This window comes from Rhinopithecus roxellana, chromosome 19, assembly GCF_007565055.1.
Source record: "Rhinopithecus roxellana isolate Shanxi Qingling chromosome 19, ASM756505v1, whole genome shotgun sequence".
NCBI classification, from domain to species: Eukaryota; Metazoa; Chordata; class Mammalia; order Primates; family Cercopithecidae; genus Rhinopithecus; species Rhinopithecus roxellana.
The window spans coordinates 6,664,717-6,691,132 of record NC_044567.1 but is presented as its reverse complement, the minus strand read 5'-3'; the positions used below and the strand labels follow the sequence as shown (position 1 = coordinate 6,691,132).

General features: G+C 48.2%; 1 protein-coding gene across 5 annotated transcripts in view; it reads left to right on the top strand.

Annotated features, from left to right (window-relative positions):
- The window catches only part of FAM117A (family with sequence similarity 117 member A), a 53,673-nt gene extending 27,628 nt beyond the window's left edge, over positions 1–26,045 (top strand). For 2 of the 5 annotated variants that reach the window (XM_030923629.1, XM_030923633.1), the window contains exons 2-9: positions 2,818–2,987; positions 12,931–13,026; positions 15,412–15,522; positions 15,951–16,085; positions 17,889–18,035; positions 18,289–18,490; positions 19,689–19,839; positions 24,814–26,045. In XM_030923629.1, coding sequence (XP_030779489.1) covers positions 2,818–2,987; positions 12,931–13,026; positions 15,412–15,522; positions 15,951–16,085; positions 17,889–18,035; positions 18,289–18,490; positions 19,689–19,839; positions 24,814–25,114 — 1,313 coding nt within the window. In that variant the 3' untranslated portion in view covers positions 25,115–26,045. The remainder of the gene's footprint in view (positions 1–2,817; positions 2,988–12,930; positions 13,027–15,411; positions 15,523–15,950; positions 16,086–17,888; positions 18,036–18,288; positions 18,491–19,688; positions 19,840–24,813) is intronic. The other 3 variants (XM_030923631.1, XM_030923630.1, XM_030923632.1) reach the window with 3 other exon arrangements.
- Positions 26,046–26,416: the final 371 nt, after the last annotated feature.

Below are 26,416 nucleotides of genomic sequence, written 5' to 3'. Positions count from 1 at the left end.
TAGATAAAAACACACAGTAAAAGTTGGCCATATAGTAACATTTTTGATACCCAAATTGGAGAGGAATCCCTCAAATGTTCAAAAATACAGGAATGGGTTGGGTGTGGTGGCTCATGCCTGTAATTCCCAGCACTTTGGGAGGCCAAGGCAGGAGAATCACTTGAGCCCAGGAGTTCAAGACCAGCCTGGGCAACACAGCGAGACCCTGACTCAAAAAAGACAAAGGAAAAAGAAAAGACAAAAATACGGGAATGGCCAAGCAAACTAGTGTACATCAACCTGGAGGAATATTATACAGTCTTTTAAAATAACAAATATGTAGATCGTTAATACATGGGAAAAGGTATATGAAATAGGTGGAACCAGGCAGAACATAATATAGCACATTTCCTACTGATTACAACTATGGCAAAATGTATGTAAATGCTTCAATGAATTTGGAGAATGGAGGTAGTGTTGTTATTGTCCTTTTTTTTTTTTTTCTTTTTTTCTTGAGATGGAGTCTTGCTCTGTTGCCCAGGCTGGAGTGCAGTGGCATGATCTTAGCTCACTGTAACCTCCACCTCCTGGGTTCAAGCAATTCTCCTGTCTCAGCCTCCCAAGTAGCTGGGATTACAGGTGCACACCATCACGCCCGGCTAATTTTTGTATTTTTAGTAGAGACGAGGTTTAACCGTATTGGTATGTTAGTTTCTTTTTTTTTTTTTAACTGTAGTAAAATATATACTTACTATTTTGACCATAAAACCTTATGTTCACTGGCATTAAATACATTTACAATGTTGTGCAACCATAACCAGGGTCCATTTCTAGAACCTGAATTTCACCATCCCAGAGACTGTGTATCCATTAAACAATAACTCCTCCCCCTCCTCCTCTTAAGCCCTTGGTAAAGTCTATTCTATTTTTTTTGTCCCTATGAATTTGCGTATTCTAGATACCTCAAGAAAAACACAATATTTGTCCTTTTGTCTTGCTTACTTAACTCAGCATCATCTGTATTGTAGCGTGTGTCAGAATTGCCTTCCTTTTGAAGACTGAATAGTATTCCACAGTATGGACATGCTGCATTTGTTTATCCGTTTCTCCATTCATGGATGCTCAGGTTGCTCCCACCTTTTGGCTATTGTGAAAAATGCTTCAAGTCCCTGCTTTTGTTTTTTTCTGGGTATATTACCTAGGAGTGGAATTGCTGGGTCATATGGTAATTCTATGTTTCACTTTTTGAGGAACTGCCAACCTTTTAATGTCTTTTTAATATAAAGTTCTTCAGGTTTATTTATACCTCCTAGTTCTTTTTGCTGTGCTAAATACACATGAATTATTAAGGGATTACTACAGATGTGAAAGCATTTTGTTCTGTTTAAAAGAAAGAGCCTTTATAGATTTTTTTTTTTTTTTGAGAGACAGAATCTCGCTGTGTTGCCCAGGCTGGAGTGTGGTGGCGTGATCTCGGCTTACTACAAGCTCCGCCTCCCAGATTCATGCCATTCTCCTGCCTCGGCTTCACAAGTAGCTGGGACTACAGGCGCCTGCTACCATACCTGGTTAATTTTTTTGTATTTTTAGTAGAGATGGGGTTTCACCATGTTAGCCAGGATGGTCTCGATCTCCTGACCTCGTGATCCACCTGCCTCGGCCTACCAAAGTGCTAGGGTTACAGGCATCAGCCACTGCACCCGGCCATAGATCTTAAGATAGTAGAGTGTTTTGAATGTGGCCATGGAAAACAGGGTCAACTTAGACGACTGCAACTTCCAAATGGTTCCAGTACGCTTACATTTTATCCACAGTTTCAACTTTTACCTCCTTCTAGAAAGCTTTAACCAAAGTAAAAATAAATGAATGGATTTATTTATTTTATTTATTTTTTGAGACAGAGTCTTCCTCTGTTACCCAGGCTGGAGTGCAGTGGTGCAATCTTGGCTTACTGCAGCTTCCACCTCCCAGGTTCAACCAATTCTCGTGCCTCAGCCTCCTGAGTAGCTGGGATTACAGGCACCCGCCACTATGCCTGGCTAATTTTTGTATTTTTGGTAGAGACGGGGTTTCACCATGTTAGCCAGGCTGGTCTCAAACTCCTGACCTCAAGTGACCTGCCCGCCTCCCATAGTGCTGGGATTACAAGCATGAGCCACCACCACCTGGCCTATGAATGGATTTATAATTGCTTTATTTTTGTCCCATTTATATAGAAGTCAGAGACAGAGGAGACAACCAAAAAATTTGGATGTTTCCGTAAACTAGATTCCTCAATCCTCAATAATTGAAAGTAGTTCCGATATGTCAGCCACCGGGGTTCCCCAGGGAGCTAACCAGTCCTGAAGGAAGCATGAAGAGGAACAGGAGGCCTTCAGTTAAGAGGATGAATTTGTGCAGTGCCTAAGCCCTGCAAAGGTGCTGGAGGAAGAAGGGCAGGAGATAAAAGATAGAAGAAAATTTGTTTTTTATCCACTTAGAGTTTTATCTTTAATGATGGGAAACAGTGCTGCTCTCAGGAAACTCAAGTGTGGAGATCTAGGAGTTCATGGTTCATAGTCCATTAGGGGTAGGAAAAGGATAGAGGACATTTATAATGTCCAAGTCCAAAGTAAAATGGTATAAATTGTTTCCCATGATAAAGGCTGTCTCAGTAGGTCAGGAAAGCTCTTGTCAGACCATATGTGCTGTTTCAGGCTGCTTCAAATTCTTTTAGGACAGTGGTGGGTATGAGTGAAGACTGGGCAGGCAGGCCACATCTCTTAGAGGAGGAAGGTGATTGCCACGTCTCCTTCCTCCATGCTGATGGCAAGGTGTGCGGGCTGTGTTCTCTTGCAGCCAGCGTCCCATGCTCGGTGGCCCCAGAAAAGTCAGTGTGTAGGCCTCAGCCACTTCAGGTCCGGCGTACATTCTCCCTGGACACCATCCTCAGCTCCTACCTTCTGGGCCAGTGGCCACGAGATGCTGATGGGGCCTTCACCTGCTGCACCAATGACAAGGCCACCCAGGTAATGAAGCTCTCTCCTGATGGGATAAGGGATAAGGATGGGGTGGGAGAACTGGCTGAGGAGGCCTTTGGTCTTCCTCAAATCATTGCGATAAATTTGTCTTGGGTTTTGGTTGTACATATTATCCATGTAATGTCTTATCTTCTTGAGACAGAGTCTCCTTTTGTCACCAGGCTGAAGTGCAGTGGTACGATCTTGGCTCACTGCAACCTCTGCCTCCCGGGTTCAAGTGATTTTCGTGCCTCATCCTCCCAAGTGGCTGGGATTACAGGTGCCCGCCACCACACCCTGCTAATTTACCACCCTGTTTTTCTTTGTAAACATACACGGAAATGAGTTTGCATTCCACCTGCCTGGTGGAAGAGAGAAGTCAATCTGGGTTTTCAGTTTAGCTTTGAGTATTTGTGTTGGGGTAATCAACAGCTGACTTTAGAGTTTATTCTAGCTTTTTAAAAAATTAAGATTTAGGCCGGGTACAGTGACTCACGCCTATAATCTCAGCACTTTGGGAGGCCTAGGCAGGCAGATCACCTGAGGTCAAGAGCTTGAAACTAGCCTGGCTAACATGGCGAAACCCCATCTCTACTAAAAATACAAAAATTAACTGGGCGTGGTGGTGGGCGCCTGTAATCCCAGCTACTCGGGAGGCTGAGGCAGGAGAATCGTTTGAACCCCGGAGAGAGAGGTTGCAGTGAGCTGAGATCGCGCCATTGCACTCCAGCCTGGGCAACAGAGCAAGACTCCGTCTCAAAATAAATAAATAAATAAAATAAATGAGATTTACCTTGCTAAAATTAAACCAAGGCCAACATTCTATTGAGTTTGTATTTCCCAAAGAAGTGGCCAAAAAGTACGCTGAGCCAGAATAGATCCCATTGGAGCCATAGGAATGGGAAGTTCTCAGATAATGGGGAATTCTTCCTTGCCAGCAGCCCCCTCTGGGATTTCAGTGTACCCATTCAAGGACTGGGGAGCCAGCTTCCTCTCCTTCAGTATTTTCATTAAGACAGCCTTTTCATTAAGAATCCCAAGCTTGGAAAGAATCTCTGCAGATCATCCAGTTCATTTATCAATTTTTGGATAAGCTAGCATCAGCCTGAGCAGGAACCCATCTCATATATGAAATTATACAGACATTTCTTAATCTGATTCAGGACTTCATTCTTAGCAGCTAAGTTGTTAAGAGTCAAATCTCCCTTTTCATGCAGTTTAAACGCACTCTTATTCATCTTCAGAGCAAATGAGTTATTTCGAGATAGGCAGAAACAGGGTGGCCAGGACGTGAAAGTCTGAGTCAGCCCTTCATCCTGGGGGACATCAGGCAATTCAGCTCTTCCTTTGCAAACTGGGTGGAGAGTGCCTGGTCTGCCTCTGTGTAGGTGGCATGATGGCCAAATGACGCGTGAAAGTGCTTGGTACTTCTTTTGACCACATCATGTCAAATTTTGTTAATGCGATCCATTTTCAAATGTCGTTAGTGAATGTTTGAATGCCCAGTACTGTTCTTGGCATGTTGGAATGAAGAATAAGGAAATGAGGACAAGATTTGGCCTCTATGAGTCTGGATTCCAGTTCTATGAGGGCCAGTGAACAGACAGCCAAGGGATGAGATGGAGCCAAATATCTGGCGAAGTTTAAAGAAGGGGAATTCTCATGGGAATACCCCACCTTGAACCAACAAGAATTTGCTGCAGTTAAAATTATGGCCCTCTTTGGATCTACAAATAGACTGTGAAAGGAGAATACCCTCCAGGAAGGAGAGAGAGTAGGCTTCCTTCCTGGGAGCCCTGAGCACTGCCATTCCCTTTATCCTTTGGAAAAGGCAAGTAGGATAAATAATGCTTCCTCCTCACAGGCCTGGGAGCACACACAACTTTGTCTTTTGATGGGAGTGCTTAGTCCAGATATGTTTGTAGTCAAGGAGGGCTTCCTGGAGGAACAGGACTTGAGATTCCTTTGAGTGTGTAAGCTCATTATTCCATCCCTGTTTGTCAGATGGCAGGCTTCTGTGTAGCCCACCTGTTTCTGCCTCTGTCATTTCCTGCTTTCAACCTTTTAGGAAGTCACCATCCCACTCCTCAGATAGCTTTCTCTTTGTCAACTCAAAGCAGGGTTGGCCTCAGATGTTCCCTGGCTGGGTTTAGAGGCATGGGCCCTGGGCTGTGTGTTTTTGCTTAGGCTCCAGCTGCAGGCCAGATCTTTTATATAACAAGTCTGGGCTTCTTGCCACAGCAAGACAGAGGTCAGCGATGAGCCTCTGTGGGTCTGGCAAGGCCAAGCCATGCAGCTTTCCTCTTTCCCTGGGATGGGCTCCAGCCCTCGAGGAACTCTTAGCAACCTGTCAATATTGTGGCCGCAGTCAGGAGATGGAGAATTCTGATCAACCTAGGCATCCAAACCAAAATATGTACTCTACCCATCTTTCATTCCTGGTCTTCTGGGAATTTGCTGCTTCTAGGTTTTGGGCTCCATTCAAATTCCTGCTTAAGTCCCCTGGCCTGGTCCAAGCTACCCTCTTCAACACTAGTATTACACTGTGAAGGTCTGAGGCTCACCTGACATATTCCTAAGTAACTGGTGTCCCTTCCCTACTGAGCACTGGGATATCACCCAGAAAGGACTGGAGAGGAAAGAGAGGTTTGACTGGAAAGATATGAAGGTGTATGGAGAGGGGCAGAGGGAAGGGAAGGTGGCAGGATCTACCAAAGTCCTAGAAAGCTTTTAAGCTGTTAAAAATGGACTAATACGGCCAGGTGCGGTGGCTCACGCCTATAATCCCAGCACTTTGGGAGGCTGAGGCGGGCGGATCACAAGGTCAGGAGATCAAGACCATCCTGGCCAACATGGTGAAACCCCATCTCTACTAAAAATACAAAAATTAGTTGGGCGTGGTGGCTCACACCTGTAGTCCCAACTACTTGGGAGGCTGAGACAGGAGAATCGCTTGAACCCGGGAGGCAGAGGTTGCAGTAAACCGAGATCATGCCACTGCACTCCAGCCTGGCAACAAAGTGAGACTCCGTGTCAAAAAAAACAAAAAAACAAAAAGAACAAAAAAAAAGACTAATGCCAGAACCTTTTCCCAGTTGCCTCAGTTGCCTTAAGCCGGGGATGGGGCTGTTCCTACCCCTGCCCTTTCTCTCCTAGTCGTACCAATGTAGTAGTTATTTTCTGCTTCATCTTCCCTCACTAGCGGGCACTCACTACTACTGTCCTACTTGCCTAACCTCCCTGCACCCAGAGCCAGCAGCCCTGGCATTCCCAGGGCATACCTTGCAGTGAGGTCAGCAGCTGCAGTTATGGTTCAGGCTAAGCAGCTCCTTTGTCTGACTCCCTGAGAGGAGACCAGGGCCCTGCCTATTGCAAGCCAGCTTCAGATCTAGGCAGCAAGCATGGAACACCTGCTGTCTAGATAGCTGGGCATGCCACAGACTTGAGGCTTCTTCACAGGGTAGAAGACGGAGCGAAAAGCTTTCAGTTCTTGAATATAGCCCAGTAGTACCAACAATCTCATCCTATTATCTCCTTCCTTCCTCGCTGTGTTTTAAGATCTTAGGATTGTCCTCAGGCCATTTACAGTCTGACATGGAGAGCTGGGTTACCCAAATATTTGGAGCAAGGAAAGAGGAAGGGTGTGGATATATGGTATTTGGGATATTGGTTGTTTTTGGGAGGAGATGTGTGAACATGGTAATTGGGGAAGAAGTGCTTTGGAGAAGCTGCATGTTTTGAGCAATGGGAGCGATGACCAGGTCAGTTGGTAAACTAGAGCTGGCCACTGATTGCTTTGTGTTGGCCACTCCTAGTGGCTGGGCCCAGGCCAGGATGGGTGAGGGCAGTACATGCTGGTAGCTGCAGTTACCCCTCTTCCTTCTTGCTGTGCAAACCTTTGAGTGTTCTTGTACTTTTCTGGAGGGAGGAAGTGGTCTCACCACAGCTGGAATGACTGTTTGAGCAAAGTTCCCCTGTTGGTCTCATCCTGCTGACGGACAGGACTCTGGGAACCTGCCCTGCCCAGCCCAGCCCCCCATTCTACTCATCCCCAGCCCCATTCCCTCTGCATTCCCCAGGTAAGGTAGGGAAGCTTCTATGATAGGATTTTTTTCTTTAACCCCAATTTACCCTTTGGAAAAAAAAAAAAGCTTAAGTCTTGACAAACCACAGGGAGTGTGAGGAAGGCCAGAGGTGAAGGTAGGCATGCCCGCTGGGAAGACTTCTCTTCCTGTGTCTTTCCCCTACCTGTGTACTATCCTCCCTGTTTTCCCAAACCAGTGCCCCAACAGTGATGACACACAATTCAGTCTGACCATCATGGACCTTTGAAAAATGTTTTTCTTTGTGGGTGTGGGGGCCTGGGCACACTGCCTGTTTTCCAGATTGGCAAACAGGACCAGTTGTTCAACATAGTTTGACAACAGTACCGAACATTTGAAAATGGGGCCATGATGGAAAATCTGAGGGTTGCATAGTCACTGTAGGGCCAGAGATGGTAGCCTTGGCCACTTGCAGCCAGTTTTCAGTGCTGACCAGCAGACCACCCTCAGAGCCTTTTCCGGCCTTTTTGTTTGGCCGGAGACCTAAGGGACTGATTCCCTGCAGAATTTCAGTTGAACATGTAGTCCTGATGGTCCACACCAGGCCAGGCACCATGCTGCTTGACAGTCCTGTACAGGGATAGTGGGTTACATTTCCAGGGCCTAGCCCAGCTCCACACATGGAGCTTACTCAGGTGCCAAGCTCACTGGAGACAGTGAGGGCCAGGACTTTCCTGCTTGTGGTCATGGAGTCTAGGTAGAAACTTTTGGGCTGGAGGCTGAGAGATTCCAGTTTGGAGGGTTTTCAGCTTCATCCCACCCCTCCTCCTGATTATATTAGATGGCTCTTTGGGAAACTGTCTTCCACCCCCATGCCCAGCTGTCCTTCCACATGTTGCTCTGGGATCTCAATCCCAGGCAAGGCTTCCTTGGTCTGGCCACATCCAGTTTTGCATAATCTGAGTATCATCTGCACAGCTGGCCCATGCCACTCATTGTCAGAAGCTGCCCTACTTGTCCCTCAGCTGCTCCCACTGGGCCAGGGTGTCAAATCTGTTCCACTACATGACTCCTCCTGACAAACAACTTTTTGTTCTTTTTTTGTTTGTTTGTTTTTGAGACAGAGTCTTGCCCTGTTGCCCAAGCTAGAGTGCAATGGCTCGATCTTGGCTCACTGCAACCTCCGCCTTCCAGGTTCAAGCAATTCTCCTGCCTCAGCCTCCCAAGTAGCTGGGATTACAGACATGTGCCACCATGCCTGGCCGATTGTTTTGTATTTTTAGTAGAGATGGGGTTTCACTATTTTGACCAGGCTGGTCTTGAACTCCTGACCTCAAGTGATCTCCCCGCTTCAGCCTTCCAAAGTGCTGGGATTACAGGCATGAGTCACCACGCCCAGCGACAAACATGACTTTTTGGTCTGCTGAGCTCCAGCTCTACGCTGCTTCCAAAGGGTCATCTAGAACGACTGAGCAGCATGGCTTGACCCCTGTTGTGGCCAGAAGGTTAGTTTTTTCTTTTTCTTTTTTTTTGAGACAGGGTCTCGCTCTGTTGCCCAGGCTGGAGTGCAATGGTATGATTATGACTCACTGCAGCCTCGAACTTCTGGGCGCAAGTGGTCCTCCTGCCTCAGCCTCCCTAGTAGCTCGGACTGCAGATACACATCACCATAAATGGCTAATTTAAAATTATTTCTTTTATAGAGATAGGGTCCCGCTATGTTGCCCAGGCTGGTTTTGAACTCCTGGCCTCAAGCAATCCTCCTGCCTTGGCCTCCCAAGGTGCTGGGATTACAGGCATGAGCCACCGCACCTGGCCAGGTTAGCTCTTTGAAGGAGAGCTTTTCTTAGCTGTGACTTTTCTGTGCTCCATGGTGAGACGCAGAAGAGGAGTCCTATCCAACCTTGGGCACTGGAAACTGGGGCATGGTCCCCACTTTGGGCACTCCCAGTTTAGGAGGGGCTGTAGTCCACACCTGTGTACACTCCTGCCTTGAGAATACTCCATGTCGGGCGGGCCCGGTAGCTAATGCCTGTAATCTCAGCACTTTAGGAGGCTGAGGCAGGTGGACCACCTTAGGTCAGGAGTTCGAGACCAACCTGACCAACATGGTGAAACCCTGTCTCTACTACAAATACAAAATTAGCCAGGTGTGGTGGCACGTGCCTGTAATCCCAGCTACTTGGGACGCTGAGGCAGGAGAATCGCTTGAACCCATGAGGCGGAGGTTTCAGTGAGCCAAGATCGCGCCATTACACTCCAACCCGGGCAACAAGGGTGAAACTCCCATCAAATAAATAAATAAATAAATAAATAAATAAATAAATACTTGATGTCAGCATGTCAACAGCTTCAAACACAGGATAACCTACTGCATTAGGTTTCTGAGGCTGCTTTAACAAATTACCTCAAACTTAGTGGCTTAAAACCACAGAAATGTATTCTTTCACAGTTCTGGAGACCGGAAGTCCAAGTTCTGTTCCACTGGGCTGAGATCAAGGTGTTGGCAGGGCCATTCTCTCCCAGGAGGTTCCTGGGAAGAGTCTGTTGCTTGCACTTCTAGCTTCTGGTGGCTGCTGGCACTCTTTGGCTTGCAGCCACATCACTCAAGTCTCTGCCTCTGTGGTCATATCGCTTTATCCTCTTCAGTGTGCATACATCTAATCTCCCTCTTCCTCTTTCTTATTTAAGGATATTTGTAATGGTATTTAGGGTCCACCCAGATAATTTTGGATAATCTCAAGATCCTTAATACATCTGCAAAACCTTTACTATACAAGGTAACATTTATAGGTTCCTCATCTTTGAGGAGCCGTTTTTTAACCTGTCACTGCATCTCCTGACACACTCTGCTCCAGCCACACTGGCCTATTTATCATAAACATGCCAGGCTCATTGCCACCACAGGGCCTTTGCACTGGCTGTTCCCTCTGTCTGGATTACTCTTACCTCAGATACCCACATGACTCACTCCCTCACCTCCTTCGTGTTTTTATGCAGATGTTAGTTTTTCATTGGGGGCCTCCCTGACATTTCCAATTGTATCCCCCACCCAGCATTCCTATCCCTTTTCTTTGCTGTATTTTTCTCCTTGGCACTTACCACTGTTTAAACTTTCTCCCCAATGAGAAAATAAACTCAGAAGGGACAAGTGTTTGTGTTGTTTTATACATGGTTGTATGGCCAGTGCCTGAAACAGTACTGGGCACACAGTGTACATTCAGCCACTATTTGTTGGTTGCATGAATGATGTACACTCAGAGCCCATCTGCAAGAAGAAGACACAGAGCAGAAGAGCAGTCAGCCCGAGGCAGACAAGTTAGGAAAGGCTCCCTGACAAGAAGAATGGGAATAGTTGGCCAGGCAGGCCGTCTTAGATCGGGAAACCAGGCTTGGAGGTTGGGGGTAAGAAAAAGGAGAGGGAGATGGGTTTGCTTGGGAGGACAGAGAGCCAAGGATGGAGAGCCCATGGGATGAAGGGTCAGCTGGTGAATTCTATGGCCAGCGGTTGGGTGTTGACACAAAGCAATGGCCTTAGTAATATAGTTTACACAGAGAAGGCAGTGGTTGGTGGAAGATGTTGCTGAGCGGAGAGAGGTGGGGTCACCTGCATTAAGAGAGGAGATGACCCTAGCTGCTATGATTTTCACATCCTTTTCTTTTTCTTTTCTTTCTTCTTTTTTTTTTTTCTTGAGACAGTCTTGCTCTGTCGCCCAGGCTGGAGTGCAGTGGCGCAATCTCAGCTCACTGCAACCTCCACCTCCTGAGTTCAAGCAGTTCTCGTGCCTCAGCCACCTGAATAGCTGGGATTACAGGCACCCAGCTAATTTTTCTATTTTTAGTAGAGACGGGGTTTCACCATGTTTGCCAGGCTGGTCTCGAACCCTTGACCTCAAGTGATCCATCCGCCTCAGTCTCCCAAAGTGTTGGGATTGCCACCACCCGCAGCCTCACATCTTTTAAAGTCCTGTGCTAGCCTGCATTTCTCTTTCCACCCTCTCGCATATCCCAGAAGAGGTACCTGAAGAGTTTGCAAGAGATGTTAGTAGTACCCATGGCAGCCTGAACGTGGCTGTTTTTTCCTCTCTGTTATCACCCACCTGTGAGTACAGTATCTTCCCTAAGGAAGGGAAATGGGCAGAATTGTCCCTTTAGCTTTTGTCATCCCTCTATAGCCTCTGCCACCTTCCAGGGACAACAGGTTTGCGTGGGGGGTGCGGGGCTCAGCTTTGATTAGCAGAGGTAGTCATCGTTAGAGTTGGTCCTGGAGCCTTGAGGGGAGGATCCTTTGTGTGTCTGCTGGGTGGAGGTGGCTGGGAGAGATGGGCTTCCTCCTCACTTTTCAGTGCATGCACCAGCCTTTTCCGAGGTTTTGTCTGGTAGCACCCTGGTTTAGAGACACATGGGCATTTGGAAGTAGCTTTGCATATACTGACAGAGCCAGCTTCATCTTGAGGGCTTTAGGGTTTGTGCTGAAGATTTGGGCCTGAAGGATATGCAGTCTGCCCTTTTCCTAAAGAAGGGAATTGTGGGGAAATGGATCTCTGGATGCTTTATTTAGCATTTGTCGATTCCTCTGTTACCTACTTACTCGTGATGCTCATCACAACAAGAAAGTTAGGGCAGTTGTCTCTCCCTGGCCATGTTGCATGGCCCAGTAAAGGTGCTGATCCATGAGCAGCTGGGAGAAGGAAGAGCCAGGGAGCCCCAATCCCCAGTGGCCCCTCTCCACTGCAGCTGTCACATACGGCCGTCTGCTCTCACAAGCTTGCTCAGACTCCCCCGCCGAGCTCCTCTTAGCAGCTGTTGGGTGGCGAGTAGCTGGGTTTTTTTCCCGTCCTCCCCCTTTTCTGTTTGCAACAACCTCTCGGGGGAGGTCAGCAGATCTCTTGGAGGAGACAGTTCCCAGGCCCTCATGTTTTTGGCAGCCTGTGCTTATGCACAGAAGTTAGAGAAGAACTGGTTCCACTGGAGCGTTCCCCCTTGGGCCCCTCCCTTGGAATGGAAGTAGGGATACTGGTGGTGGGGAGGGATCTGGGCCTCTTTGGTCTCATGCTTAGAGCCAACAGCTTCTTCCCTTGGGTGGGGGCTCAGGAAGTAGTCGTGCAGCTCTCCCTGCCTCCATCTTGGACACTGTGTCTTCGGTGCAGCAAGGGAGAGGAGATGCAGACTGAGGGCCCTGTTTTTATGAGGGCTGGGCAGGCCCAGGAGGAAAAGGAATGATAAGGCCAAGAGGGATCAGGAATTAGGGCTGGATTCAGAACTGTGGCTCTCTCCTTTCTGAAAATGTCTCCTTCCTGCTTATTTGCAGCGGGGGTGGGGGTCGGGGGAGCAACACTTATTCCATGTGCAGGGAAAAATGAGGCACTGCACTATATAGGAGTCCCCTGCTTTGGTCAAGGGACCTACGTTGACCTTTTTCCTGTTTTGCCAGTTAATAATCCCTTAATGCACTCCTATATACTAACTTGTTTTTATTGAGCTCCCAGGAACCTGGGCCTGTGCTAGACATGTAGAGGGCGAGAGAATAAAGAGTGCCAGTGATTCCCTGAGCCTGAGCCTATATTCTCTTGGAGCTGGTTGGGATAGGAGTGGCAATACTTGTCCTCACCACTGAGGATCAGCTGGAATAACTGGGATATCATACATGTATAGTACTCAGAAAAGATTAAAGAGGAGGTTGGCCTTGTTGGGTCATCAGGGAACGTTTGCTGGAGGATGTGAACTGGGAAGGAGGCAGTGCAGGTGGAGAAGCCTGAAGAAGAACACCGACTGGGAGTGTTCAGAGGTTTATGAGCAGAGGAGAGAAGGGCTCAAAGGGCCATTACCTCTACCCAGAAAACAGTGTGCCTGTTCCCCAGTGCCTGCCGAAGAAGCTGCTCTGTCTCACTGTGTTTCTCTCCCTGCAGACGCCCCTGTCCTGGCAAGAGCTAGAAGGTGAGCTTGCCAGCTCCTGTGCACACAAGCGCTCAGCATCCTGGGGCAGCACAGACCACCGAAAAGAGGTAGCTACCCACTTTGACTCCCTGCCTAGGGTAGCGGCTTCTTCTTGATCCCCTAGTACCATGTGATGCATCTCCTCCACAGTGGAGTCACACTGCTCACCTCTCCTGTCTCGACCTGGCCTTTTCCTGATGATATGGCTCCTTCCTAGCTGAATTCCATTCTCCAAGGGGCCAGGTCTTAGGAGCCCAGACCCTCCTGCTAGGAAAGGGCTTGGCCAGAGGCTGCTAGTGCCTTTCAGCAGCAAGCATAGGACTGGAGCCACCATTGTTCTTGCTTTACTTTGGGGTTGGATCCAGATAAGCAGCTTAGAGACTGGAGGAAGACAGGGAGGGAGTTCCTGGGAATTAGGAGCTCCCAGTCTCATTTACTTCTTAACTATTCATCTTTTTTTTTTTTTTGGAAGCAGAGTCTCACTGTGTTGGCCGGACTGGAGTACAGTGGCACAATCTCAGCTCACTGCAACTTCCGCCTCCTGGGTTCAAGCGATTCTTCTGCCTCAGCCTCCCAAGTAGCTTAGATTGCAGGCACCCACCACCACACCCAGCTAATTTTTGTATTTTTTTTTTTTTTAGTAGAGACGGGTTTCACCGTGTTGGCCAGGGTGGTGCTGAACTCCTGACCTCAGGTGATCTGCCTGCCTCAGCATCCCAAAGTGCTGGGATTACAGGTATGAGCCACTGTGCCCAGCCCTAGCCTTCTTTTCAAAAGAAGAGAAAAATAATGAAATGTTCCCAAACACTTTTTCCTGACTCTCCCTCTCCCTCAGGAGTGCTCAAGTCATTGAGGTTAAGGGAAGAAAGCCGTAGGCTGGAATATTCCAGGGGTCCCCATCAGCTCCTCCTGACATGCTCTGTGGCACCTTCTGAGAGGGTCAACTCAATAGGACTCACCCTGCACCCCTTTACAAGAGGAAGTTGCTTCTGTCCTCTGTTGCTGAGAACAATGAGAAAATATGAAGTGAATACGTTGAGAGCTTAAGATGGGGAAATAAAAAATATTTAAACTTTTCAATGGTCAGAGTAAGTAAGTTATTCGCACTAAGAATGGGGAGATGTGGTATGAGTGACCCACAATAGCATATCGGAAAGTTCTTTCTTCTTGGATCTAGTCATAAATTTTATGGCTGTGGGCAGCAGGTCTACTCTCTGAATTCCATTTAGTTTGGGCTTATATTTAAATAGCTCTTCATTCCCTGAGCATTGAACAGTTGAGGGCAAGAAGGTCCAGAATTGCACATGTGATGGGATAATATTCAAAATTGTTGATAATAATCTGTAATAGTCTCAGGATATGAAAGTCAAGACGAAATCCAGTATTCCTTCTTGAGTATCTATCCCTGTTCCTAGTGTAGTCTGCTTTAAACAGGGGAGAATATCCCCATCCTTCTTGGTCTCAGGGCCTTTGAGATGTGAATGTACTGTGAGGAGTGAACTGCCCTTAGCATTCAGAAACATCATCTTCCATTGCTATTTATAGAGGGGTAGGGCCGGGCGCGATGGCTCATGCCTGTAATCCCAGGACTTTGGGAGGCTGAGACAGGTGGATCACGCGGTCAGGAGTTCAAGACCAGCCTGGCCAAGATGGTGAAACCCCATCTCTATTAAAAATACAAAAATTAAGGCTGGGCGCGGTGGCTCAAGCCTGTAATCCCAGCACTTTGGGAGGCCGAGACGGGCAGATCACGAGGTCAGGAGATCGAGACCATCCTGGCTAACATGGTGAAACCCCGTCTCTACTAAAAAATACAAAAAACTAGCCGGGCGAGGTGGTGGGCGCCTGTAGTCCCAGCTACTCGGAGGCTGAGGCAGGAGAATGGCATAAACCCGGGAGGCGGAGCTTGCAGTGAGCTGAGAACCGGCCACTGCACTCCAGCCCGGGCGACAGAGCGAGATTCCGTCTCAAAAAAAAAAAAAAAAAAATACAAAAATTAGCTGGGGGTGGTGGTAATTTGTAATCATCTGTAATCCCAGCTACTCGGGAGGCTGAGGCAGAGAATTGCTTGAATCTGATGGAGGTGAGCCGAGATTGCGCCACTGCACTCCAGCCTGGGTGACAGAGCAAGACTGTCTCAAAAAAAAAAAAAAAAAAAAAAAGAGGGGTAGTCCATGTCTTTGGAATCTGTAAAAGACAAAATGGTTTCCATATTGTGTATTTTTAATTTTTTGGAATCCAATCCATCTAGTTAAGTGAGGTATCCAACTCGTCTGAGGAACAGATCATCATAGTTTTAACACCACTGGGCTATTTTGAGATGGAAGATTAACTTCCATCCTCCTTGTATATATCTTCATGGGCCTCTGGCAGGAGCCACTCCTTGGAAGAGGGAACCCGTGCACTTTGGCTTTCCTTAATCTGCCTCTGTCTTCCTCTTTCTGGGCTGCTAGATTTCCAAGTTGAAGCAACAACTGCAGAGGACAAAGCTGAGCCGCAGTGGGAAAGAGAAGGAGCGAGGTTCCCCACTTCCAGGGGACCACGCAGTGCGGGGAGCACTGAGGGTATGTTTTCTCCCCTAGCCCTCTCCCCTTTGTTCTCCTCCATGCAGGCCCCCATGTGGGCAGAGGTTTCCTGGGTCTTGGAGCTGCCGAGCCCCCTACCACACTGCATGCTTTGTGAAGTTTTAGTCCAAACTTGGTCTTGCTATGTGATATTGGAAGGGCTTCTTACAGTTCTGAATCTCCCTCTCTCTTCTACCCACATCCCCATACGATTGATGCAACGACTCTACAGCACACAATAGATTCTGCAAAGCTCAAACTTTTGGAGAAAACTACGCTGAGTAGACCTATCGCAATCTGTAACTGTCCCCAAATCACCCTTCATTCACTCAATTCTGCTGTGTAGACATGACCACTACTGGTCAGAATGAATGACTGTCTAGGCCTGGTGGGGCTGTGTGTGATTTGGTCATTTGCCTCCTCCTCAGGCGTCCCCTCCCAGCTTCCCCTCAGGGTCCCCTGTCTTGCGACTCAGCCCCTGCCTGCACAGGAGCCTGGAAGGGCTCAACCAAGAGCTGGAGGAGGTGTTTGTGAAGGAGCAGGGAGAAGAGGAGCTGCTGAGGGTGAGTGGCGGCTGCACCCTGAGTGCACCCACAGTCCGTGCCTCACTTGGCCTGGGTGAGGGGAACTGGGAGTCCTGCTCTCTGGGGCCTCACAGGCTATGGCTATGCAAACAGCAGCATACAAACACCAGCCTGCAAAAGGAATGCAAATGGAGTTTATTAGTCTCAAATGGCCTTACCTGTGTCACTAGGACAGGCTTTGTGGTGGTGAGTACAAAGAGAGGGGGCAAGGATTGGCAGAGAGGAGGCGCCCCCGCTGGGAGGAACAGGCAGGGGTCATCTTCAGCCAAACCGCCAGCTCTCACTGTTCCCCATGTGCTCGGCACCAGCATGGGCATCTCAGTGCCTGCTGCTCCCTGCCCCTTCTCCATCTCTACCTAGTAACACGCGTGCTCTTACGCAGCCATCTCCCTGACTCCACTCCCAGGCAGAATATGTGCTACCTTTGCTGAAGTCTCAGGCACTTTTTTTTTCTTTTTGAAATGGAGTTTTACTCTTGTTGCCCAGGCTGGGGTACAGTGGTATGATCTCAGCTCACTGCAACCTCTGCCTTCCGGGTTCAAGCAGTTCTCTGCCTCAGCCTCCCCAGTAGCTGGGATTACAGGTACTTGCCACCACGCCTGGCTAATTTTTGTATTTTTAATAGAGATGGGGTTTCACCATCTTTGCCAGGCTGGTCTTAAACTCCTGACCTCATGATCCACCAACCTCGGCCTCCCAAAGTGCCGGGGGATTACAGGCGTAAGCCACCATGCCCAGACCTTTTTGTTTTGTTTTGTTTTGTTTTTGAGACATAGTCTCACTCTGGTCGCTAGGTTGGAGTGCAGTGGCGCGATCTTGGCTCACTGCAATCTCCGCCTCCCGGGTTCAAGCAATTCCCCCACCTCAGCCTCCCGAGTAGCTGGGACTACAGGCATGTGCCACCACACCCGGCTAATTTTTTGTATTTTAGTACGGGGTTTCACCATGTTGGCCAGGATGGCCTCGATCTCCTGACCTCATGATCCGCCCACCTCAGCCTCCCAAAGTGCTGGGATTCACTCTTATTGCCCAGGCTGGGGTGCAGTGGCGTGATCTCAGCTCACTGCAACTTCTGCCTCCCGGGTTCAAGCAGTTCTCTGCCTCAGCCTCCCCAGTAGCTGGGGGAGCCACCGTGCTGGTCTCAGGCACATTTTTTTTTTTTTTTTTTTTTTTGAGACAGTCTCTCTTTGTCGCCCAGGCTGGAGTGCAATGGTGCAATGTGAGCTCACTGCAAGCTCGGCCTCCCGAGTTCGCGCCATTCTCCTGCCTCAGCTTCCTGAGTAGCTGGGACTACAGGCGCCCACCACGATGCCTGGCTAATTTTTTTTTTTGTATTTTTGAGTAGAGATGGGATTTCACTGTGTTAGCCAGAATGGTCTCTATCTCCCGACCTCGTGATCCGCCCACCTCAGCCTCCCAAAGTCCTGGGATTACAGGCGTGAGCCACCATGCCCAGCTGGCCTCAGGCACACTTTTGTATTGACACAGTTTAATTGGGGAATGCCAGTTGGCCAGTATTAATATGATTCAAATGGGCACACTTCTCAGTTTATGATTTACCTACTAGTTGATTTTGAATTCGCATGTATGCAGGATTTCACATATACCCAAACACATGCACATAATTTGGTGACCTACAGGTTCAAGTACCATTGAGTGTTTTTAAAAGGGGATGAGGAGGTATGTAATACATGCCAAGTACCATTGAGTGTTTTTAAAAGGGGATGAGGAGGTATGTAATACATGCTAATCATCAGCATACTTGTTCTGCAATGGTTACAGCACTTACAGGCTCCTGATGGTTTGCTGCTATTGTGCCCTCCAGCATACATTATCATCTTTGTGTTCCTAGAGCCCAGGGCACAGAAGGTCCCTGCCCTCATGAGGCTTATAGTCTTGTGGGGACAACACATTGATCAAGCCCTACAGGTGAATATGTAATTATACATTGGACTGTGAGTGCTGTTAGGGATAAGAACAAAGTGCTATGGAAGAAACAGGAGGGAGTTTCTTCTAGATTGAGGGGTGGCCAGGGAAATACATGGCTGGAAGAAATGGTGTTCTGTGGTTGTGTGTTATGGATAGAGAATGACAGCAGCAAGGGGAATACCCTCAGGGTCACTGTGTTGCTGCAGGCCTGAAATACTCAAGGCTGACAGTCTTTACCGTCCTTCCCCGTCAGATCCTTGAGATCCCTGATGGGCACCGGGCCCCAGCTCCTCCCCAGAGTGGCAGCTGTGATCATCCCCTCCTCCTCCTGGAGCCTGGCAACCTTGCCAGCTCTCCTTCCATGTCCTTGGCATCCCCCCAGCCTTGTGGCCCGGCCAGTCATGAGGAACACCGGGGTGCCACCGAGGAGCTGGCATCCACCCCCAATGACAAAGGTAAGCTGCAGAGGCTGAGGCAGCAGGGCTGACTCTGGGGCACACGAGTGGCTCCACTCCCTTTTCCACCTCTAGTCAATTCAGGCCCAGCATTCTCAGTACCCTACTAGAATATCTTTATGAGTCATCTTTCTTCTGCACATTATACAAATGATAATAATGGTCCCATACATCCCATTCTGATTGATAATTTATGAAGTCTCTGCATTTATACTTCTATTTAATCCTCACTGGGATCCAAAGAAGCAATCCCTGCCATCCCCATTTTTGGACTGAGGTTCAGCAAGCTGTAGGGGAAAGCAGCGAGTCTTCATTCAGGTGTCCACTGTACTCATTCCCAGCAATGGTTTCAAAGTGGTTGTGAGTGATACAAAGTAAGAGAATATGGTCGCTTGCCCAGGGTTGTATAGTTTGACCTAGACCAAAACCGATTTTTTTTTACTCCAAATCTCTACTTTCTACAATGTCCTATCTACTTCGCTGAGAAAATGAGATAAAATTCTTACCTGCTAATGATCCTTACATTATAAAGCAGTGTGCCTTAATATTGTCTGATTTGATTGTCACAGCAACCCCAGGAGGTAGGCTGGTCAAGGGCATGATCTAACAATACACATAGGTAAATAGAGCATATAGTAAGGGGAATAAATGTGAGATAAATACAGATAAAGTCAATATTTGCAACCTAGGCCCAGTACATTCGCTGTGTGGAAAGAGAGAGGAATTTTATCCTACAAGTGGGGTTGAGTAAAGATTGCTTCTCTGAGTCAGAGAAGAACCCTTCTTGGAAGAAAGGATAGATTTTCAAGACTGTGGACAGGAAGAAGCCGTGGTATGTTGGCAGGGAGGGTGTTACAGTCTTGGAAGAAGGCAGAGAGAGATGCATTTAGGATTGCTTCAAGTCTGAGATTTGGAGTTCCGGTCCCAGTCTACCTCCTGGGAATATAGAATTGGTATGAGATCTTAACTTTCCATCCATTCAACTCCATTTCTTTGCTCTGTTATACACTGTGTATTTTTGTAAGCTGCCTCAAAGGTTTTTAAGGTAGAGTATAATAATCACAGTGGCTAAGCACACCCACTATCCTCTTCCTTACCATGCGTCCCCAGTCTTGCCACTTTACACCCCAGTCCTGGACCCAGAAAAGTGGAGGCCTTCCCTTCATCTCCACTAGACTCAGCCTTGCTCTGTTCACAGCCTCCTCTCCAGGCCACCCAGCCTTTCTTGAAGATGGCAGCCCATCTCCTGTCCTTGCCTTTGCTGCCTCCCCTCGGCCTAATCATAGCTACGTCTTCAAACGGGAGCCCCCAGAAGGCTGTGAGAAAGTGCGTGTGTTTGAAGAAGCCACGTGAGTATACCAAGTAGACAGGGTGTGGGAGGGGAGGGTGGGCCTACATTCTCCCACCTGACAGGCCTTCTTCAGTCTCGGACTCTCTCGTCATAGAGGTGTTGTCAACTTTAGATGATCAGTACTGCCAGCTTTCCATGATCAAACGTGTTGACATTACCTACCCTGAGCACTTAAATCTTTGCTTATCATTATCTCCATAGAAACCTGCTCTCTGCCCACATGCCAGCCACAAGCGCAGCAGGAGCTGGAAAGAAAATGTATCTGAAACCTAAGCCCTTTGTTTCTTCTTTTTTTTTCCATCTCCGGGGAAGATGTGAGAATTTGCTAGACCATAATCACAGAGAGAGAGAGAGAGAGAGAGAGAGAGAGAGAGAGAGAGAGAGAGAGAGAGACAGAGAGAGAGAGAGAGAGAGGAGAACATACTAGTATTTCTCTTCAGTCAGAGATTAGAAGTGTTTCAGCACCACTGGAGTAGAATGAGGGACCTAAACAGCTTAACAGTTTGAGCTTCGGAGTCAAGTCTTCACCCTGTGGCTGTAGTGGTTCAAGTGTCATGAACTCCCAGGCAGAAATTTCCAGTCCTTGCAAGTAAGGACTATGGAAAATTTCCAAACCAGATTGGATCATTCAGAAGCCATTCTTCTGTTGATTTCTTTACACTTCCCTCCCATTAGCAGAAAGAATTAAGAGCCAACCTTTCCAAATGCCCCTGTCCCCGTTAGCAGGCACCAAAGAGCTCATTTCATTTCCTGCTGCCAGCTTAATACTCACCAGGGCAAATTCACACGAAGTTGGGGTTTCAGTGGCAGTCAGGAAGTTTAGTCATGGTGTGCGAGTGAAGATGTAGCTGGGACTGAGTTTGGGTCATTGAGAGCACCATTTGTATCTCAAATAAGGGAGCAGTAACCCATGGTGGCCGCCGCAGGTACATACAGAAGCCACAGTAGGAGTTGCAGAGAAAACCATTGCCACTAGAGGTTTTGTTACTGTTATTATTGTTGCCTGGTATCCCTTCAAGACTTCTAGGTCCTCTGAGAAGCTGTGGAGGGAAGAGGCCAGATCTCTTAGCTTCAGCAGACTCTAGGCTCTTGTACCCTCCCTCAATCCACATTATGGTGGAGTAATTACAACCTGGAAATGTGGGCGGAAATTAAGCTGTAGCTCGTCTTGAGTTTTTCATAGACGCAATGCCAGAAGAGGCCTTAAAGTCAGCTCATTTAACTTCCTGCCCCTGCATTAACCCTTTAAGAGAGGTGGTGGGCTGGGTGCGGTGGCTCATGCCTGTAATCCCAGCACTTTGGGCGGCTCAGGTGGGCATATCACCTGAGGTCAGGAGTTTGAGACCAGCCTGGTCCAATATGGCAAGACCCGTCTCTACTAAAAATACAAACATTAGCCAGGTATGGTGGTGGGCACCTGTAATCCCAGCCACTCGGGAGGCTGAGGCAGGAGAATCGCTTGAACCTGGGAGGCAGAGGTTGCAGTGAGCCGAGATCACGCCACTGCACTCCAGCCTGGGCAACAGAGTAAGTCTCCATCTCCAAAAGAAAAAAAAAAGAGGTGGTGATCAGCTGGGCACGGTGGCTCACGCCTGTAATTTCAGCACTTTGGGAGGCGGAGGTGGGCAGATCTCTTGAGGCCAGGAGTTCAAGACCAGCCTGGGCAACATGGCAAAACCCAACCTCTACTAAAAATACAAAAATTAGCCGGGTGTGTTGGTGCATGCCTGTAATCCCAGCTCCTCAGGAGGCTGAGGCATGAGAATTGCTTGAACCTGGGAGGCGGAGATTGCAGTGAGCTGAGATTACACCACTACACTTCAGTCAGGGCAACAGACTGAGACTCTGTCTCCATAAAAAAAAGAGTGGTGGTGATCCATCAGTGATTTTCTAAGATATGCTGGGATTGAAATTCTGTAGTTCACTGAGGTTTCTTTATTTAATCAACTTTCCTATTAGGAAGTTTGTGTGTTTAGCTATTCTTTTGCCACATTCTCCCCTTCTTAGCTATTGTCCCCTCCAAGATCATCTGGATTTTCCAGGCGAGGAGTCAAGGTATTGAGGGTCATGCTGGTTGCCATCATGTTCTCTGAGTGTTGCTGGGTCTCCTCTTGGTCACCTTCCTGACATGTACATGCACACACCTAGAACATTCTGTCTCTTGCCCATTCCCCATCCCTCCATAAAGTGGGACTCTTTTAAACCCTTCTCCATCAGGAAAGCCCTTGCCACTGTGGAGTCTCTAGGACGCCAGGCCTTCCCAAATACACCCAGCACATGGGCCTTTACCCTCCACCTCTCCAGACTCTGCCAGATCTCTGCTCTTCTCTTCACACCTTGCTCTTCCTGGGCTCTGGAATTATTAGAATTCCGGAATTAAGATGGTAATTGGCTGGGTGCAGTGGCTCATGCCTATAATTCCAGCACTTTGGGAAGCCAAGGGAGGATCGCTTGAGTCCAGGAGTTCAAGACCAGCCTGGGCAATATACGGAGACACCCTCTCTACAAAAAATTTTTAAAAATTATCCAGGTATAGTGTTGGGTGCCTGTAATCCTAGCTACTCAGGAGGCTGAGGTGGGAGAATCGCTTGAGCCCAGGAGGCGGAGGTTGCAGTGAGCCAAGATTGCACCACTGCACTCCAGTGTGACAACAGTGAGACCCTGTCCCAAAAAGAAGATAGTAACCAATTTATCGGTCTGTATACTGAGTGCATTTTTCTCTGAGTGTATATTTTATCCTTTAATAAAAAGTAAAAAAGAAAAAGGTGATTGGTGAGAACCACTGGTGGCAGAGCTTCACCATTTTCCCATACCTTTGTCTTCTCACCTGGGATCTTCAAACCGTCAGCTTCTTAGGGCTGTTTCACCCTCTAGGCTTTGCCAGACAGTAAGGAATCAGGGCTATCCCTTACTCAGGAACTCTCTGACCTGACCTTTTATCATTCCGTCTTCCTAAACAATCAAAAGGGGAGGGATGATTCCTCTCACATTATAAAGGTGAGACATGCTGGGTGCGGTGGCTCATGCCTGTCATCCCAGTACTCTGGGAGGCCAAGGCAGGAGGATCACTTGAGCCCAGGAGTTCAAGACCAGCCTGGGCAACACAGTGAGACCCCATTTCTATCAAAAAAAAAAAAAAAAGGAAAAAAATTAGCCTAGAATGGTGGCAGGCGTCTGTAATCCCAGCTACTTGGGAAGCTGAGCAGGAGGATTACTTGCACCTAGGAGTTTGGGGCTGCAGTGAGCTATGATCACACCACTGTACTCCAGCCTGGGTGAGAGAGCAAGACCCTGTCTCTAAAAACAAATTTTTAGGCCGGGCGCGGTGGCTCAAGCCTGTAATCCCAGCACTTTGGGAGGCCGAGACGGGCGGATCACGAGGTCAGGAGATCGAGACCATCCTGGCTAACATAGTGAAACCCCGTCTCTACTAAAAAATACAAAAAACTAGCCGGGCGAAGTGGCGGGCGCCTATAGTCCCAGCTACTAGGGAGGCTGAGGCAGGAGAATGGCATAAACCCAGGAGGCAGAGCTTGCAGTGAGCTGAGATCCGGCCACTGCACTCCAGCCTGGGCGACAGAGCAAGACTCTGTCTCAAAAAAAAAAAAAAAAAGTTTTAAATTATAAAGGGGGGTGAAACAGATATGACAAGGACCGCATGGTGAGTTAGAACCCAGATCTTCTGATAAGGTCTAGCTGCCTTTCTCACAGTTGTTGCCATGCTTTCCTCCCAAAATTTTGAAAATCACACCTTTCTGGAGACCAGCCTGGGCAGCATACAGAGACCCCTTCTCTACAAAATAAAAATAAAGCAATTAGGTGGGCATGGTGGTTCATGCCTGTAGTCCCAGATACTCAGGAGGATGAGGTGGGAGGATTGCTTGGACTGGGGAGGTTAAGGCTGCAGTAAGCCATGATCCTGTCACACTGCACTCCAGCCTGGGCCACAGAGTGAGACTCTGTCTCAAAAACAAAACAACAACAACAACAAAAAACCCCATACTTTTCAAATGTGCCCAACAATTAGATTCTTTAGGTCAGTAGATTTCAACTAGGGAACATTTGGCAATATCAAGAGACATGTTTAGTTGTCACAGCTGGAAGGGAGGAGTCGTACTAGTGGGATAGTGAGTAGAGGCCAGGGACGCTGTTAGGCATCTTACAATGCACAGGACAATGCCTCCATCCCCACCCCTGCAACAAAGAATTATCCAGCCCAAAATGTCAGTGGTATCAAGGCTGAGAAACCCCACTTTAGGTTAATAAAATATCTTAGAAAGTCACTTGTCTTTGATCTCTGCTTTCAGGCATGCGATTTGTCACCAAAACACCATTCACTAAGGAAATATTTCTTTTCTTTTCTTTCTTTTTTTTTTTTTTTTGAGATGGAGTCTTGCTCTGTTGCCCAGGCTGGAGTGCAATGGCAAGATCTTGGCTCACTACAACCTCCGCCTCCCGAGTTCAAGCAATTCTCCTGACTCATCCTTCTGAGTAGCTGGGATTACAGAAGCGTGCCACCATGCTTGGCTAATTTTTTGTATTTTTGGTAGAGACAGGGTTTCACCATGTCGGCCAGGCTGGCATCGAACTCCTGACCTCAAGTGATCCATCCACCTTGGCCTCCCAAAGTGCTGAGATTACAGGCGTGAGCCACCGTGCTCGGCCACTGATGAAATCTTTCGAATGAAAAGATTTCTTGGTCTCCAGTTCTTGAATCACATTGTCAGGAAGTTCTCCTTCCTGTCTAGCTTCAATCCCTCCTGGTTTTAGCTAAAGTGCGTTTCCTGTTGTTTAGCCATATTTTTTAAAAAATAGATTGCTGAGGGGTTTGGTTTTCGGTCAAGTTATGATTCTGTTTGAACAGAGACCCAGCTCCCCTGCTGCCCCGATGCTGTGACATCTCACCCTCTCTCACCCTGTGTTTCTCTCTGTGTGTACGTGTGTGTCTTGTATGTCTTTCTTCATCCTCCAGGTCCCCAGGTCCTGACCTGGCCTTCCTGACTTCCTGTCCTGACAAGAACAAAGTCCATTTCAACCCAACCGGCTCAGCCTTCTGCCCCGTCAACCTGATGAGGCCCCTCTTCCCCGGCATGGGCTTCATCTTCCGTAACTGCCCCTCAAACCCAGGGTCTCCCCTTCCCCCGGCCAGCCCCAGGCCACCACCTCGGAAGGATCCGGAGGCCTCCAAGGCCTCCCCACTGCCCTTCGAGCCATGGCAGCGCACCCCACCATCAGAAGAGTCTGTGCTTTTCCAGAGCTCCCTGATGGTCTGAGGGTGCCATCCCTGCCCCATTTTACCATAGAGACCAGTGCCTTGGTGGCAGGTCCCTCCCCAGGTCCCCTGAGATGGGGTATGGAGGGGCCCTTCCCTCTCGGCCTTTGAGCACTTTCTTTCACTTATCGTGTCAAAGTCCTGGGTCCTCTTTTTGATGGGCACCGGCCCCGCTGAACGTGATGGGACCTGCCGTCTCCACTAGCAGCCGGGCAGCTCACAACTCACACCTGTGTACCTGCCACATCCCTCACTTGGCGGAAAACACCCAGAAGGTCTTGAGTCCCCCACCCCTGGGTGTCAGTCCAAATGACTGTATAGGAGGCCCTTATTTTTGTCACAGAGCAAGCTGGCCATGAACGAAGGAGAGAGGACGCCACAGATTTCCTTCCCTCCCTTCCAGGAGACCATAAGATAGATCCCCCATCCTCTCAGCCCTATCCCTACGCCTCCCTCTCACTGGAGGAGCTGACCAAAGCAGTCCTAATGGGCCATAACACTTGACCAATTCAGCTGCTGGCAGAGGGAGGAAACAAGTGTTTTCCCAAGTGGCATTTTCATCTCGCTTTCACCCTGACTAAAGATTGTCTTAAGTAGCAGGCCAGCCCGCCCAGCCCCAGGTGGGTAGTGGGGAGGAGAGCTGGCATTCCTCCAGGTGGCAAATGGCGAATCTATACTCTCCGCCCGCCCCAGGGCTGGATTGGATTAGAAAAATGCCTGTTTTTCTTGTATCGATGTAGAAACTCTATTTTCTCCCAAAGACACTATTTTTGCAGCTGTTTGAAGTTTGTATATTTTCCGTACTGCAGAGCTTACACAAAATTGAAGAATGTTAATGTTCGAGTTTTCTTATCTTGTGTTTAGAGGTTGTTTTTTGCAGATCTTGGTGTTAATAGACCAAATAAATAAATAAATATTCCCAGCAGCTTGAAGTTCTGTTAAATATGTGGGGAAGGAAGAGTGGGGTAGAGATTAAGGGTATTATACTGATCATTTCATCTTTGTCTTCAAGAGAAGGAGCCTCATTTCCCACATCTGGGTGTTGTTATGGCTGTACACAAGAGTTCCTGTCCTCTGGACACCATGCTTGCATACTTTACATGGACATAAACAACAGACCCATGAAAAGGCTGTCCAGAATGAAGAGTGTGGTTTGTCCTAGAGGTGGGGTGAGGGAGTCACTGGGGAAGTTACCCATTCTGTGTGAGTCTGAAAAAGCTCCCTAAGGAGAATGGATTTCAGAGAGGAAAAGCAGGTGACCAAGGGAAGACAGTTTGACATTGTGGGTGTTCTTTGCACTGGC